Below are 14,847 nucleotides of genomic sequence, written 5' to 3' on the forward strand. Positions count from 1 at the left end.
ACGACCGCTGATTGGGAGCAAATCTCTAGACCAGTCGACTAATCGAAGAGCAGATGAAAAGTGCCAGCCATTTTGATAATAGATCAAATGTTTCAGTAAGTCATCGAGCAAAACTACTTCCTCAAATGTGAGGATGTGTTGCTTTTCTCCATTTCATATCATTGTTACACGGATATAGTTTGGACCATTTAAAGTCTAGATGATTAATATAATTAATCAGAAAAAAATGACGGGTTAAACGACTACTATCCAAGCAACGTTACTTGAGCACTTGTTAGCTTAAGATAGATACCGAGAATGTGGACTTTTCCTTTAATCAGTAATGAACATCATTATTCGGATCCAGGGTGCGTTACGAATATAACCTTACGTCCATATTCAGTGATCTTCACAGGTGCACTGTAGATATATAGTATAATATAATAATAATATATATAACTATATCGCGTAGGTTAGTTGACAGGAAACACTGGGAAGCTAGCAAGCTAACTGTTTCTGCTAACTTCAAACATAACGTCACTCTCAATTCTGCTTCTTTGAAGACAGGAAGTAATTAAGTTAGACCGTTATATCGGGTGGTAAATTAGTTAATTAAGCAACAGAACGTCTTTCACTAATCCTGTTGTTGAGAAGGACGCCGGCTGTTAAACAGATAACGTTAATTAGTTTAGCCACACTGGCTACAACGCGACTCGTTTAGTGGAGCCGTTAGCTAGCCAACTAACGTTGCGGCTGAACTCGTGGAAACATAACGCCGCAGTTTGGTCTGCTGTGCTCCGACATAAAGACTCACTCACCTTTGTTTCTGTTAGCTTAATGTCGACGGAAGTTGTTGAGCTTCGGTGTCAGTACATGGATGTATAGTTTCAGCGTTGGGTTCAGTGCAGCCGCCTAAGGGTAAGGTAGCAGTTAGCCAAAACAAAGCCTGTGATTGGCTGAGAGCAAATCCATCGCAGACAGATACACACAATCTGATTGGTCGAATCTGTGACGACAGAGGTCATGATAGTAGATGTTATTTCAATGGCGATATCAATTGATTATTTTTATTTTACATTTATCCAACCAAATTATTATTTACAATGGCGGCCTGTAACGTATTTAAACTCTAACCGAATAAAACGAATAGCAAAATTAAGCCGTTTAAAAAATGTAAAATCCATCAGATTGAAATCAAGTTTTCTGTTTCTGTCTCAAGAACGCAGTCCTTTGGTGCCATAGGTTTAATTTGTAAGAAAGTAATTACACATTGTCGAACTAATTCTAACTGTGAATTTAACACACATTAAATAATATTTTTCAGCCCAGAATAGGGTCTGCACAACTTCATTTTAAGCTGCATTTCAAGTCTTGTTCTCATATACAGGATGTATTCAGAGAAAAAGTTAAGTAAGAGAGAAAAGGTTGTATAATGCATCCATGATACAATAATAAATGAGCCATCAAGGAACTTCACCACATTTATGCATAACATCTTGACTTGCTCTAGTATTGAAGCAGTCTTTATTCATTATCTTTTGTACCCAGTATTCAAGTTTATACTTTATTATTTATCAAGTACTAGTAGCAAAACTGGCAGTACAAGATGTAGCGTGACAAACTTATTCAAAACAAAAAAGGGTAAGAAAAAAAGTCACATAGAGACAAAACAAATGTTAGGATTTAAAGATTGTGATTTTTATTATACTAAATTGCATCTATAATATACAAACATTCACAATATATTGTACAATCACTTTGTGCTTCTCCTACATACAGGAGTGAACTGTAAGACAACAAGTTTACACTCGCTATATAATTTGTCCATGATATACACAGCATAAAAAATAAATTCATACTCAACACCGTTATAATTCCTAAATCTATCATTTACAAATTCACTTAAAAAACAATCATATGAAGACAATGACAATATTATTGTACGTTTCCTTTAATCAATATGAAGACACATGTGGAGTTACACACAAAAACGTGCGCTGTGGTAGCTATACAACAATTTGGCAGGATCTTGGTTTTTTTTCTATCTTCAATATTTAATAGTAAATGCACAATTTTTTTTCTCCTCGTCTTCCTTTTGTTTTCGTGACGTCTTTTGTAAACACACACACACACACACACGCACGCACACGCGCACACACACACACACACACGTACTGTATCTCAGCTGACATGACATTATCAAAATATCACATTCCCGTCAAAGATACTGTACAGAAACACAAAGAAACATTACAACTCAACACGCAATAAATATGATAACCATATGCAACACAATGTTGGCTCTAAAATCACACACACACACACACACACACACACACACACACATTCATGTAGGAAACACTGCAAACACGACGGCTACGTGACTACACCTGCTAAAGGCGAAGGAGAGAACCATGTGCTCTTCACTCATCAGCTCTGCTCACATGTGTGCGTGAGTATAAAACACCCTCAGTATGACGCTGGATTGTGTCGGCCAGTGCAAAAGCTGTAAGCCACCATGAAACAGGGCTGCAGCTCTTAGTGGCAGTCTGGGGTCGAGTCTCTGGCAGTCTGGAGGGGAGATGGGGGTTGTGGTCATATTTGAGTCTCTCTGTGGTCGTCGTGTGTCTCTGTGGTCATTTCAAGTCACTGTAGTCATTTTGCATCTCTTTGCAGTTGTTTTGTGTGTCTGTGAAGATGTTGGATTAAGTCCCAACAAGAGTTTTTTTCCGGGGTGTGTGTGTGTGTGTGTGTGTGTGTGTGTGTGTGTGTGTGTGTGTGGGGGGGGGGGGGGGGGGGGGGGGGGTTCCCTACCTGAATCAAGGATCAACATTTGTGATTTGAGATATTGAACTTGCCTAACAGTCAGTTCTGGCCCCCCTGACCTCTTCGGCCCACGTTAGGCCCATTCAGTAATCCTTCCATGTTTGCAATACCCAACCAAATATGATATGTTTGTCCTACTACATACTGTACAATGATTTGTCTTACAACTCTACCCAATAACAACACTATGATCTAAATGAACCCTGTTAGAACACCAAGAGGCACTCTCTGTCTAACTTCATGCTGTTAAAAACACTACGGCGCAGCATGACGCTTTAATGTCAGACCTGTTTTTGGACCCGACCCGCTCCTCTAATGATTGTGGCTGCAGCCCTGCCTGGGAGTTGTGCGTTGGTGGTGTAGCCCTAAAGCGTCTTTCAAGCGACAAACAGCACTAAGTAAGGCCAGTAACAGTTAGTTAGAGTATAGGCATATTGTATTAGAGGGATCTCACTATAACTAGCTATCTGAGAAGCAGCCTAATCTGATGTTTTTTTGCCGGATGAACGACTGTGCCCTGAAAACTCGTGAACGTGAGCCGCTGTGGTGCGCGTTTCTCATTGTGCTACGCTTTGAGAGGAGAGGCTGTGCTTACCTGTGGACCCTACTGCCGTCTCCGCTCAGCAGTGCACTCTCAACAAAATCTAGTTCGGTGTCTCTTTATGGTTGTGCATCCAATTTGCGTCATCTTCAAAAAGGTCTTTAGACCGCTATCGAAACGTAGACAACAGTGGGCTGAAGAAACCTTTTAGTTAACCCGGTCACACCAGCATTACGTCGCGATCAGTGGATTTGCTCGCAAAGATCAAGTGAGTTCATAAAGATATTTTGAGTCAAGTTTGAAATTTGGCGAGTTTTGGCACACAAATTTGCACCGTTGACCGACGGCTAGCCATCCTAACCGAGCCGGAAAATGTCAAAAACAAAGAAGCTATTGTAGCTTATTAGATGTGTTGCACAGTCCTCTTTTAAACGTAGCCTAACCACCCTCTGTCATACTATAACCTGTTCCACAGTAGAGAAATGGTTTGCAGAGACCATAATACGAGTACCTCTCTCAAATTAAATGTACAAACTTATTGTCCCGTTAGCAACCACGCTAACTACCTTGACAAGTGGCACTTGGCAGCAACTTCGCCCGCTTGGAGAACCACTGTAACTGACTAGTGCTAACATTTTTCCGCTGGCTAGCGTGTTAGCGGCCAACAATCGCTGCAAATATTCACTATGTCACCAAGCTTCTAACACGCTCTAATTGGCGAGGACGCATAATGAACTTAGCTTTGCCACTTTCTGGTGTGACCAGGCTTTCATTTTCTACTGTTGTCTCATAACCTCCTGTGTTCTAGCTCGACTCTACAACCTTTTCAAACAAGCCAAATTAAATTGTGTTCAGTGTTCACTGCCACCTTTACTCCTCCACCTACATAAAAGGACCAACCACGGATACTTGGGCACGGGACGATAAGGGGATGAAACTGGCTATATAAATTGCAGTAAGGGTAACTGTTCACAAACATGGACTGAAGCAGAGAGAGTGGGATGTTGCGATAGTTAATCAGATTTTTTTTTTTTTTTTTTCATTTTTCTCGAGCGCTATTGGGGGGGGGGGGGGGGGGGAGGCGACAGCGGAAGGATTAACGGACAGATGGACGGACGATCAGCAGCACTTCTGAGGTAACTGGGCGGGCTTGTCAGTCAGTCTGGTGGTCTTGGTGCCGGGGGCCACAGGCACCTCCACGTCCACGCGCTCCGACATCTTCACACAGATGATGTCCACCAGGCGCTCGAAGACCTGCCGGACGTTGATGTTCTCCTTGGCGCTCGCCTCGTAATACTCAAAGCCTGCAGGAGGAAACAGAAGGGTTAAACGGGTAAAAATGAAAAAAAAAAAAAAAAAGGAATTTGTTTCATTAATTAACTACAATTTAATATATTTTCCTCATTGAAAATCAACCTTTGACCTCTTGTCACAATGTTTTATATGAAGCCAGGGGGAGCTCTGCTAAAAGAGACCTAAAAGCAACAAAAGTTCTAATTGATTATTTAAATAATTTCTGGCCAACTTAAATAAAAGTAATTATTTAATATATAGGACATAAGACATAATTCAAAAAATCAGAAATTATCTAAATTAAACAATCAGAAAGGGGACAAATTACTTTTAAACTGGTGTCAACTGATACAGTAGATATAATATATTTGTGACAAGGGGTCACACGTAGACATTGCTTTGCTTTAAGGGGACACATTTGGAAACCAGTGGCCTTAATATTTATAGTGCTATCTTTATGCTTTTAAAGGCTGTTGTCTGACTTAAGTTGGGTGCGGTTTCATCTATTTGAGCATCTCAGGGTGTGTTTGTTCTTCTCAGACTCTTCTTCCCACTTCACAAATATCTATTTGTGACCTAGGATACCATATGTTTGAATGTGACACTGTGAAACCACACAGTTGCAGGCTAGAAAAATGTCTTCAGGCAGCCGCTATGTGCAATATGGTAAAAAAAAAGGAAATGTCAGCGCTTGCAATCTTTCAACCTCCACCTGTCGCTGCTTGCGAAACACATTATTGTCTGCACATGAATTTGCTTAAGCAACACCCCACATTACAAAATAAATTGGCTGACCTGGTCTGAAACATCGTCCTGAACCGTGTGAAACATTTTGCTGCAGCAAACTGTTGTTTGAGTGTTTCAGCCTGCAGCATTTACATTTAATAAAGGCTTGTATCGGTGAAGCAATAGCTCCCAGCAGTGGAGCTAAAACCAGTATTGTGCATTCTTATTCCAAACGCCTCTTTGGCCTTTGGCAAGACACTGGCAAGAGGGTTGTTATTTAGGTATTCCTCAGTACACACATGCCCCAGGGAAGACATTGCATTAAAATGGCTCACACAAGTCCAGCTCCTTGTCACAGTACATATGAAAAATACCCAACCCAAATGACTGCTGTAACATTATTTATTTACATTTAGTCTTGATTAAAAGTATGCTGAATTAGCTATTAGCAGTTCCTGCAGGGGAGTGCCAGTCACAGAGAAACATATCGCTTGAAAATATAAACAATAAAGCATAAATTGTAGCTTTGTGTTGCTTGTCCAAGTAACTTATCATCAGCTGCAAACTCACCAACCAAAATCTTTATTAAACAAGAACTCAGAGTAGGAAAATACTTTCTAAACCTCTCTCTGTTGGCCATATTAGAGTCCTGTTAGAACCCTGTTATATCAAAGTATTCAGTAACACTCATGTGGCAACATCTCACCTAACTGGTCGGCGAGGTGTTTTCCTTTCTCCGGAGGTACGATTCTCTCCTCGTCCATGTCGCACTTGTTGCCCACCATGATTACCTGGGCGTTGTCCCAGGAGTACGTCTTAATCTGAGTCGCCCTGGAAGCACATTTTAAATCCTTTATTTTGAGTGTCAAAACACAAAAGAAGCAGCATTCACTCAGCTTCCAGGGCAATCTCGTACCAGTCCTGGACGGCGTTGAAGGACTCCTCATTGGTGATGTCATACATGAGGATGAAGCCCATGGCTCCACGGTAGTAGGCCGTGGTGATGGTGCGGTAGCGCTCCTGTCCTGCCGTGTCCTGGAAATAAAAAACAAATAGCCAATCAAATTTGGGTTTTTATACTTGCCACTTGTCTCAAGCTCCACAAGTGCCCCCTACAGACCATAACAGACTGGACAAACTACATATTGAGTGTTTATTTATTTCAGAGGAAAGGAAAGAGACCGAATCATCAGAACACATGGAAATGTATTTTATCTGTGTGCAAGCTCTGGCCTGAAGGTAGCACTAGAGGACAGAGAGTTTATCCTCTGAGGAGCATGATTGTGCTCTGCAAATCTAATGAAGATCTGCCCTTCAGGGTTTGGTAGAAAGTCGCTGAAATGTTTAAGTAAATTGCTTATAACTCAAAAGGGTCCTTGCAGGATCATACTGTCTAGTTGTAAAGATGAAAAGTCTTCGGGGAGACTCAATTTCTTGATATATGCATTTACGTACATCAACAGAGCATAATTCACGTTTCAGCCAGCGCATGCATCAGAATAGCTATCTAATGTGAAAAAAAAGTGTAAATGCATCCCAAACAAATTCGTCACAGATGTTGAAAAGGTGTTGAGGCATCTGTCTCACCAAGATGCATCAATTCGATTATTCCCCCTGAAGTTACACTGCAGCTGCGGTGTAATGAACCGTTGTTCTCCCTGTCACGTATGGAAGCAACAAGAGAAAAGCAGCTCCAGCAAATGCGGTCACACCGAGCTGCCGTAGCGTTCGTCAGATTCCTGATCATTTTAACAACTGAATGATCCGCGTGTCCCACAGAGGCTGAATTGTTGAAACTACACTGTGCACCCGTTACTCTTATAGTGAATCACCACCTCTTTCTGGACCAGAGCTGTGCCGACCCGGATCTCTGTATTTCCCGGGAAAAGCAAGACAGGTGGTGTATCAGATTTGTGATCTAGCTACAGCAACAAAAAAAAACGAAAGTGAACAAAAGCCCATCGGGATGTGTAACTGGAGCTATTGGTTTTGGAATTCATAGAAAGTTCCAGCTGTTCAAATGGTGATTTTGTTGTGAGGATGGCACTATGGGAAATGTCATGATTATTAGGATTCATCAACTGGGGTCCATTTGTATGAAATATCACGGAAAATCTGACTCTGAACCAGCCAACCTCACTGATATTCTGTGTGTGAACTGTTAGGACACTGTGTCCTGCTAACTGTGAATAGAGATAAGCCCATATCCAAACATACTAGGCTGTTATATTCTGGCTTTCAAAACCACTTTGATTTTGGCTAATGGTGTTTCCATGGAGACGCAAGCTATGATACAAGTCTCCATCATTTGGACCGCAAGTTGTTAAAAAGCATACATTTTAGCTGCGACACAAACACCTAATATATGAATATATAAACAGATGTCTAACAGACGTGGGGAAAAAATATATTCTAGATACTAATTCTGGAGCAATCATCATCCATCCAACGCATACACACACCTGTTGTCACCTCTCAGTGACACAGAGCAAGTGTTGAAGTTTCACACCGACGCACACAGAAGCTCAATCTACACTTTACCACCTTTCACCCCGTCATCAGTTTGTAGTCCGTTCATTTGTGACTCTACAGTTCCCTGACTGACTGTGCTTCTTCTGCTACACTGAGAGAAAGTAAAAAGTTCCAACCAACATCTGCATTCACTCCTTTCCTTGTATTTGTATGGTGCGCACGGCATCGATATGTTCACAGCTGCAGATAATAAGCTGCTGGTGCCGCTGTTACTTTTCAGTTTTACACCATTGCAGAAAAGTTTATAATATTGTGGGACAGAAATTTACAACGTCAAAGATTTCATCTACTAAGGCGATGGTGAATAACCAGCATTGATTTTTACAAAGAGACCAGGATGGTGACCTTGCATGTATTTAATTGGCCAACCCAGAGCCTTGATGGACGGCATCGCACTGCGGTCCAACAAAACTGGAGCCAGGTTCAACTTCTTTTGCTGCACAACCATTACGTTTCTGTGGTCTGGATGGGGGTGTTCACGGAAATAAGGAAAGGGACCGAAAACTAAGAAGCCTCCAGAAGATTCCTCCGAAATTCCTTGTATGTGTGCACGTACTTGGACAATAAAGCTGATTCAAGGCATTTTGCAATCCCTGATCCACGGAGAAAGACTGAACTGTATTATTATGTAGTAGACTTCCGTTGGTTGTGACCACAGTGCGAGTTCCGGCACCCTCAGCTGTGGATGCTCCGGCTAAAGTCTGTCATTAGTACTGTGGTGTTTTGGTATCACATGTGTTAAAAACACAGCAGGTTTGAATCCCCACGATGCTTCCTTGTCTCATGTTAACAGGAGCAGGAAAGAGGAGTCACAGTACAGAGCTACCGCAGCTATATCTATAGCATCAAATGCAGCCATAGCCCGATCAATAACCACATCCACAGTCACAGCTTTTACCAGCACAGCCAGGCAGAGCGACCGCAACTGTCGGGATTCGGCCTTCTGAAAGAAGAAGTGGCGAGAAATAAATGCATCGTGTAAAGCGTCTCATCATCTCTGCTTTCCCCTGCAACAAATCAGCCGAGCCTCGATGCGACTTTCACGCCCGTCCACAACAACTCCCACTTCGTTCAGCCACCGCCGTCCTCCACCATTTCCTCCTCATACCACTACAGCTGGCCCGGGTGCAGTCATTCTGCTAAATTTAGCTCTTGTGTGCTTCACTTCCTATGCGCTTGTTCAACAATCTCTGGTTTTCTCTTTCTTTTCGCTTCTTGTGGGATATGGCGACTGCTTATTTGCATTTAATTAATTCAAATTTGATGCAAAGCGTGATTGTGAGTGTGAGTGTGAGTGTGTGAGTGTGTGTGTGTGTGTGTGTGTGTGTAGTGGCGACATTAATCATAAGAAGGGTGATAAGCATAGCTTCAGGCAGTGACTGATTCCGCTCCGTTTAGTTGAAAGCGGAGAGATATGTGTGTTTGAGTTCCACAGAGGAAGAATGTGCACAGCTGAACACTGCGACACCACATTAATGTGCTGCTCTAACGCCGTCTTCTGGTTCCAGTCTTTCCAGCAGATGTTGAACTTGGTTCTAGGGATTTTCTCCCATTCAGACACAAGAGTAGTAGTGAGGTCCAACACTGATGTTGGGTGATCAGGTTTGACTCACAGTCGATGCTCCAGTTCATCCCAAAGGTGCGGGCTGGAACGGTTACGGACCAGTCGTGTTCTCCAACACCAAACTGGGAGAAACCATTTCTTTAAGGAGCTGGCTTTGAGCACGGTTTTTGGAGAACATTGTTGTCTAAAATGTTGTTTTGAACCAGAGCATTAAGATGTCTCTTCACTGGAGCTAAGGGTCCCAAAACCAAGAAAAACAGACACAGAAAAAAGTGCACTAAAGTATTTGGACAGGGTGATTCAAATCTAACAGTGCCTGTGTGCAGCCTGAGAGGACTATATGCAGACACTTAAAAGTCATTCAATATGGATATTTCTATTTACAGTGTCTATTGATGTAGAATATGCTAGAATTGATCATAAGTCAAAAAATAACACAGTGCCCTTTCTAGTAAAGTTTGTTGTAAACATAAAAGGTATCTATAAATAAGGTTTGAATAAAAATACAGTTACAATACAGAGGCTTACATGAGATGTGTGTGTGTGTGTGTGTGTGTGTGTGTGTGTGTGTGTGTGTGTGTGTGTGTGTGTGTGTGTGTGTGTTACAATACAATTGTTATGGCGAGCACAACGACCCATTTTATCATAATCTGTCATGTGTTGTGCCCCCCCCCCCCCCCCCCGCGCCACTGCTGAAAACAAACGCATTGAACGCAACTTTGTTTAGGAAAATGCATCATGTAAACACAACATAATCTAAAAAATTATGAGAATGAATTAGTTGATATTGTACAAGCAGTTTGGAGCAAATTCATTAACAAATTTGTAGTCAAATGACCAAAACCAGTTGGTAACCCCGACTTGTCAACTCGCCTCAACTCCAACTAACAAATATTATCAGCATCATTCATCCAGTAACATCCATGCACTTCATTATTATAACTAAATAAAACAAAGATTTGTTTTTTGTCGACATGACAGCATGCCTACGGCAAAACTAAAAGGCAAATCAGTATTCATTTTAGTCAAAATCCTGCTGTTTGTTGCATTGTGTATGCGTGTGTTGTGTCTATTTTTACTCATCACTGATGTGCTTTCAGTTTCAATCAATTGGCTCTGATTAGCTCTACTTATGGCACTCTCCACCCACACACACACACACACACACACACACACACCTCTCTCCACCCATCTCCGTCCCCCTCCTCCCTTCCTCTCCCTTCCTCCAGGCTCCTCTGTTCCCTGCCAGGTCTCAACCTCTTCACCCCAAGAGGTCTCTTTAATTGCCATTGAAGACAACACTGTTAGTGTGTGTACGTGTGTGTGCATGTGTGTGCATGTGTGTGTGTGTGTGTGTGTGTGTCGGTGAGAGAGTGAGTGAGCATGAAGAGCTGCTGCCATGGCAACAACATCACACCGATGATACACGCTGAAGAGAACCAGAAGTCTGTGTATCCGTCTTTTTTTTTTTTTTTTTTTTTTAAATCCTCCTCCCAGCAGCTTGTTGTTGAGAGCAGAACACCATGTTACACTGCATCACTCTGTATGTTACTGTGATGTTGCTCTATGCTACGGTTTAATATATTATGACGTTACAAGAAATGATATGTTACATGTTATATCAGTCTATCTATGCATCTGTCTGTCCATCTATGCTGAGACAGACAGACAGACAGACATATTAGGATGCGAACATAAATCCGTCCACCCTCACCCAGATCTGCAGCTTGATCCTCTTGTCGTTGCGATACACCGTCTTCACCTTGAAGTCGATGCCCACGGTGCTGACGAAAGAGTTGCTGAACGAGTCGTCGGCGTAGCGGAAGAGGAAGGAGGTTTTCCCAACGCTGCTGTTGCCGATGATCAGCAGCTTGAACATGTAGTCAAAGTTCTGGTCGGAGCCGTCCCGCTGCCCGAAACGCTGGTCTGCCTTCGCCATCTGGAGGTGTGGTTTGAGGAGAGGGAGATCAAACACAACCAGCTTCAGGGAGATCAGGCATTAGACTGTTATTTATTTTAGGAACCTAAATATACAGGAAAATAAATATTTACACAAAGTTCATTTCTCAAGTGAGGCTTGCTGCGGAGCTCATGTTTCTTTCTGGGGGGGTTAGACTGTTGTTGGTCTTATGGAAGGCCCGGTAAGTGTTAAGTCCAGGTTCATCAAAATGCAAGAAATAGCAGCGGTCCTGTATTCATTAATTAAAAACTTGTTTGTCTGATTGATGAACCCACACATTTCACTGTGCCCCCCCCAATCACATCTGAAACCCAAACCCCTGTAACGTAAACAGCTCTCTATGTGAAGCATCACCGAGCGAGGATAACGATGACCTGCTTTAATCCCAAAAGGTTGACAACAATGATGTCTTATACGGCCACACGGAGTCAAAACCCATTCAACGTGAGAAAATGACATTTCTCTTTTTTCTTTGCAAATTGTTCACGTGATAAACAAACAGACTGAATTGCATCCATGGCAGGTGACAACATAACAAAAACATATTTCAGTCGTGGAATCAAAATGTGCCGAATACAACCAACAAAACCCGTGCTTTGATGACAATCTTGGGTTTTTAATGGGCACTCGTCAATTAACGGTTGAACATCGTTTAATTGCTCATTTCAGATTAAATCTTCCGCAGAGAAAAACGAGCCGACCTCTAGCTGTGACGAAAACCTGTTGAATGAGCCGAAAAACTGCACAAAGCTGCTCCTCTTTGTTCCTGGACAGCTGACATCACCCGACATGCTGCCAAATGTGATCCAAGCACTATGAGCGAGTGACAAAATAATAATAGAAAAACGTACAACGCGTCGAACAACGACACAGTGCAAACATACATTTCCTGTAAGACTTCACCTGTGGAGTCAAATGAAGAGCCTGAGGGTCGACATTGCAGACAGGTAGAGGTCGGTGATACGGACTGAACGAATGCGAGCAGCAGATGAGTCAGAGCTGGAGATCCTGCTGGCTCTATTCTAGCATGGATGGCTGTGTCAGTGGAGACTCATCCTCTCCGTTAGCGACCGGGGGGAGGAAAGAAAGTACTACAAAATCCATCTGAAAGGATGATTCTAGTTGTGGATGAAGGCTCGTTATCTCTGCATCGTTCATGAGACTAATCATGTGATTCATTTGACGGGTAATAACTGACTTTCTGCAGCATGTCAAGAGTGATTTTGGAGATTTTTGGGATTCACTACAGTCAGTTTCTTCACTCCAGTGATAATGGTTAATGAGACAGAGTCCCAATCATACTAATCTTTTTTTAATTTCATTTATTTTAGGATTTTAAAGTTACAGTGAGGAACTTTTAACTGGTTATGAAACAGTCTCAATTTAATACTATATGAGCTACATAATAACATACGAAATCATGCAGGTTCACCTGCTTACATGCACTAAAAACATGGCTCGGCTATGTAAAAAAAAAAAAAAAAAAGCACAAAGAAGCATTATTTTTTACAAGTAAAGAATCTGAACACCTCTCCTCCACCACTGCACATCATAGGCCTTCAATATTACTAGCAAAATGAAATACGTATGGGTACACAATTACAGCAACAGTCCACCACCCTAGAGGTACTTTAGTACAAGGATCCAAATTCTGACAAGAAATCCAAGCCTTTACCTTTCAAAGTGTAAAACAATCATCAAGTGAAGCGACCCGAGTTTAACTTGGTTTGCCAAACGGTAACACACTCTCAAGGGCTTCAGAGAAACATTCAACTACACACTATCCAACATGTCAACAGTATTCACAGAGTTGTGATGACCTGTCTGCCTTATCAATATAGAGGCAACTATATTCAAGTCGCTCAAAATCCATTTCTGATTCAACTCAAGTCTGAAACATCTCAACAGATGCATCGGCCTGATTTTTTCTGTGGACATTCGTGTTCCCCAGGATGAAGAAGCAGATGAAGATGCTTATGTGTGTCCATAAACACAACTGCAAAACTAATCCAATCCCATCCGCCGCAGTTGTACCTTGTGTTTACTGCCAAATCACGCATACGATGGTGAACATGGTAAACATTATAGTTAGTATTTAACTCAAAGCACCGCTGTGTCCCCGTACAGCCTCACAGAGCTGCTGAGCATGATCCTCCAGCACAAAAACTCCCCATAAAAATCACAATAAGGCCAATTTAAACTCACTATGGACACAAATAGCCTATTTATAAAACCACAGAAAACCACAACCCTCTACAGGATTAACATACGAAAGTATCAACGAAGATAAAACTCAACATATTAACAAAGCACCATAGAGTAGGAACACTATGTGAGCAACCCAATATAAAGATATACGATATTATATACTATAAAGCTATTTTGAGTATAACGTTTTACATTTCACTGTAAAATCACACAGTAGAATAGGGCCACTATGCATTCCTATAGGGGGACGCAATAGTATAGACATACTTCAACAGATTAAGACATCATCGTGAGGCCAATAGAGGCGAAACTCCCCACAGAGAGCCACAGACACGCTGCACCTGTGAGATTATTATGGGATATCATAGGAACATGGTGTTTTATTGTGTATCAATAGTCTACATTATGATCAATATTTAGCACCATTGGAATCACCGTGGGTGCCTTTTAGTGTATGATACGGGTTATTATAGGAGATTAGATTATTTATACCACTGTAAAATGAAACAAAACCCTTCATCTATATAAATAATGGATCGACGTTTCTGGATTCATATCAGTCATCAGGCCTGTGTGTGTGTGTGTGTGTGTGTGTGTGTGTGTGTGTGTGTGTGTGTGTGTGTGTGTGTGTGTGTGTGTGTGTGTGCATAAAACTGGTGTTAAACGGTGTTGTGTCACCGCTGGTCATCCGTGTTTTTTGACTGTTTGTCCCTTACCTCTGCAGGGCGGATCTGATGCTCTCTCTTTCTCTCTTTCTCTCTCTCTCTCTCTCTCTGCTCTGCACCTGATGAAGGCAGCTCGCTCCCCCCAAAAAATAATACTACTAATAATAACAATAAAAACAACAAATGTATCCTAAACAGCAACAGCAACGGCGCGTCCGATCCGATCCACCGACCGTCTGTGCAGGAAATCAGGAACACCGGCTGCGTCGTTTGCAATCAGCAGAGTGGAATTTTTTTTCCCCCACCAGAAATGAGGTGAATTGCCTGTAAAACGTCTCCTTTCCGCGGTGCCGCACGCAGCTTGCTTTACGCACGGCTCTACGCTGACATCCTGCGTTAACTCGAGGTGGAGCGAAGCGACGTGGGAATGTTTGCAAAGGCGTCTGCTGCCTGTCACCTCCTCCCCCTAAAAATAACCGGCTTCTGTGTGAATGAAATGTATTTCGCTCTCTCTACAGGCTGTTTATTGGCAACTCCTCTGCCCTATCACGCG

The 14,847-nt window shown here is 42.2% G+C and overlaps 2 protein-coding genes across 3 annotated transcripts in view; both read right to left on the reverse strand.

Annotated features, from left to right (window-relative positions):
• Positions 1–902, reverse strand: part of nrd1a (nardilysin a (N-arginine dibasic convertase)) — a 17,104-nt gene extending 16,202 nt beyond the window's left edge. The window contains exon 1 of the mRNA XM_068707957.1: positions 798–902. The gene's annotated coding sequence lies outside the window, so the exon portion shown is untranslated. The remainder of the gene's footprint in view (positions 1–797) is intronic.
• Positions 903–1,677: 775 nt separating this feature from the next.
• Positions 1,678–14,432, reverse strand: rab3b (RAB3B, member RAS oncogene family). Of its 2 annotated transcripts, none has more exons than XM_068707958.1 (5): positions 14,346–14,432; positions 11,176–11,400; positions 6,282–6,400; positions 6,072–6,196; positions 1,678–4,650 (listed from the first exon to the last, which is right to left on the reverse strand). In XM_068707958.1, exons 2-5 carry the CDS (start codon positions 11,398–11,400, stop codon positions 4,466–4,468), a joined length of 654 nt encoding a protein of 217 aa, XP_068564059.1. In that variant the 5' UTR covers positions 14,346–14,432; the 3' UTR covers positions 1,678–4,465. The 2 variants fall into 2 exon arrangements, with proteins under 2 accessions (XP_068564059.1, XP_068564060.1); XM_068707959.1 differs by lacking the exon at positions 14,346–14,432 and adding an exon at positions 12,325–12,677.
• Between the last annotated feature and the right edge of the window lie 415 nt (positions 14,433–14,847).

Source organism: Cebidichthys violaceus, unplaced genomic scaffold, assembly GCF_023349555.1.
Source record: "Cebidichthys violaceus isolate CVI_PGR_0920_01 unplaced genomic scaffold, fCebVio1.0.p SCAF_13, whole genome shotgun sequence".
Classification (NCBI taxonomy): domain Eukaryota; kingdom Metazoa; phylum Chordata; class Actinopteri; order Perciformes; family Stichaeidae; genus Cebidichthys; species Cebidichthys violaceus.

Excerpts from the sequence above, each read along its gene's own strand:
- rab3b (XM_068707958.1), bottom strand. The coding sequence starts at position 11,400 with ATGGCGAAGGCAGACCAGCGTTTCGGGCAGCGGGACGGCTCCGACCAG. Across the intron at positions 6,401-11,175 it reads GGATCAAGCTGCAGATCTGG|GACACGGCAGGACAGGAGCG; the intron begins GTGAGGGTGGAC and ends TTTTATTTCCAG. Across the intron at positions 4,651-6,071 it reads ACACCTCGCCGACCAGTTAG|GCTTTGAGTATTACGAGGCG; the intron begins GTGAGATGTTGC and ends TTCCTCCTGCAG.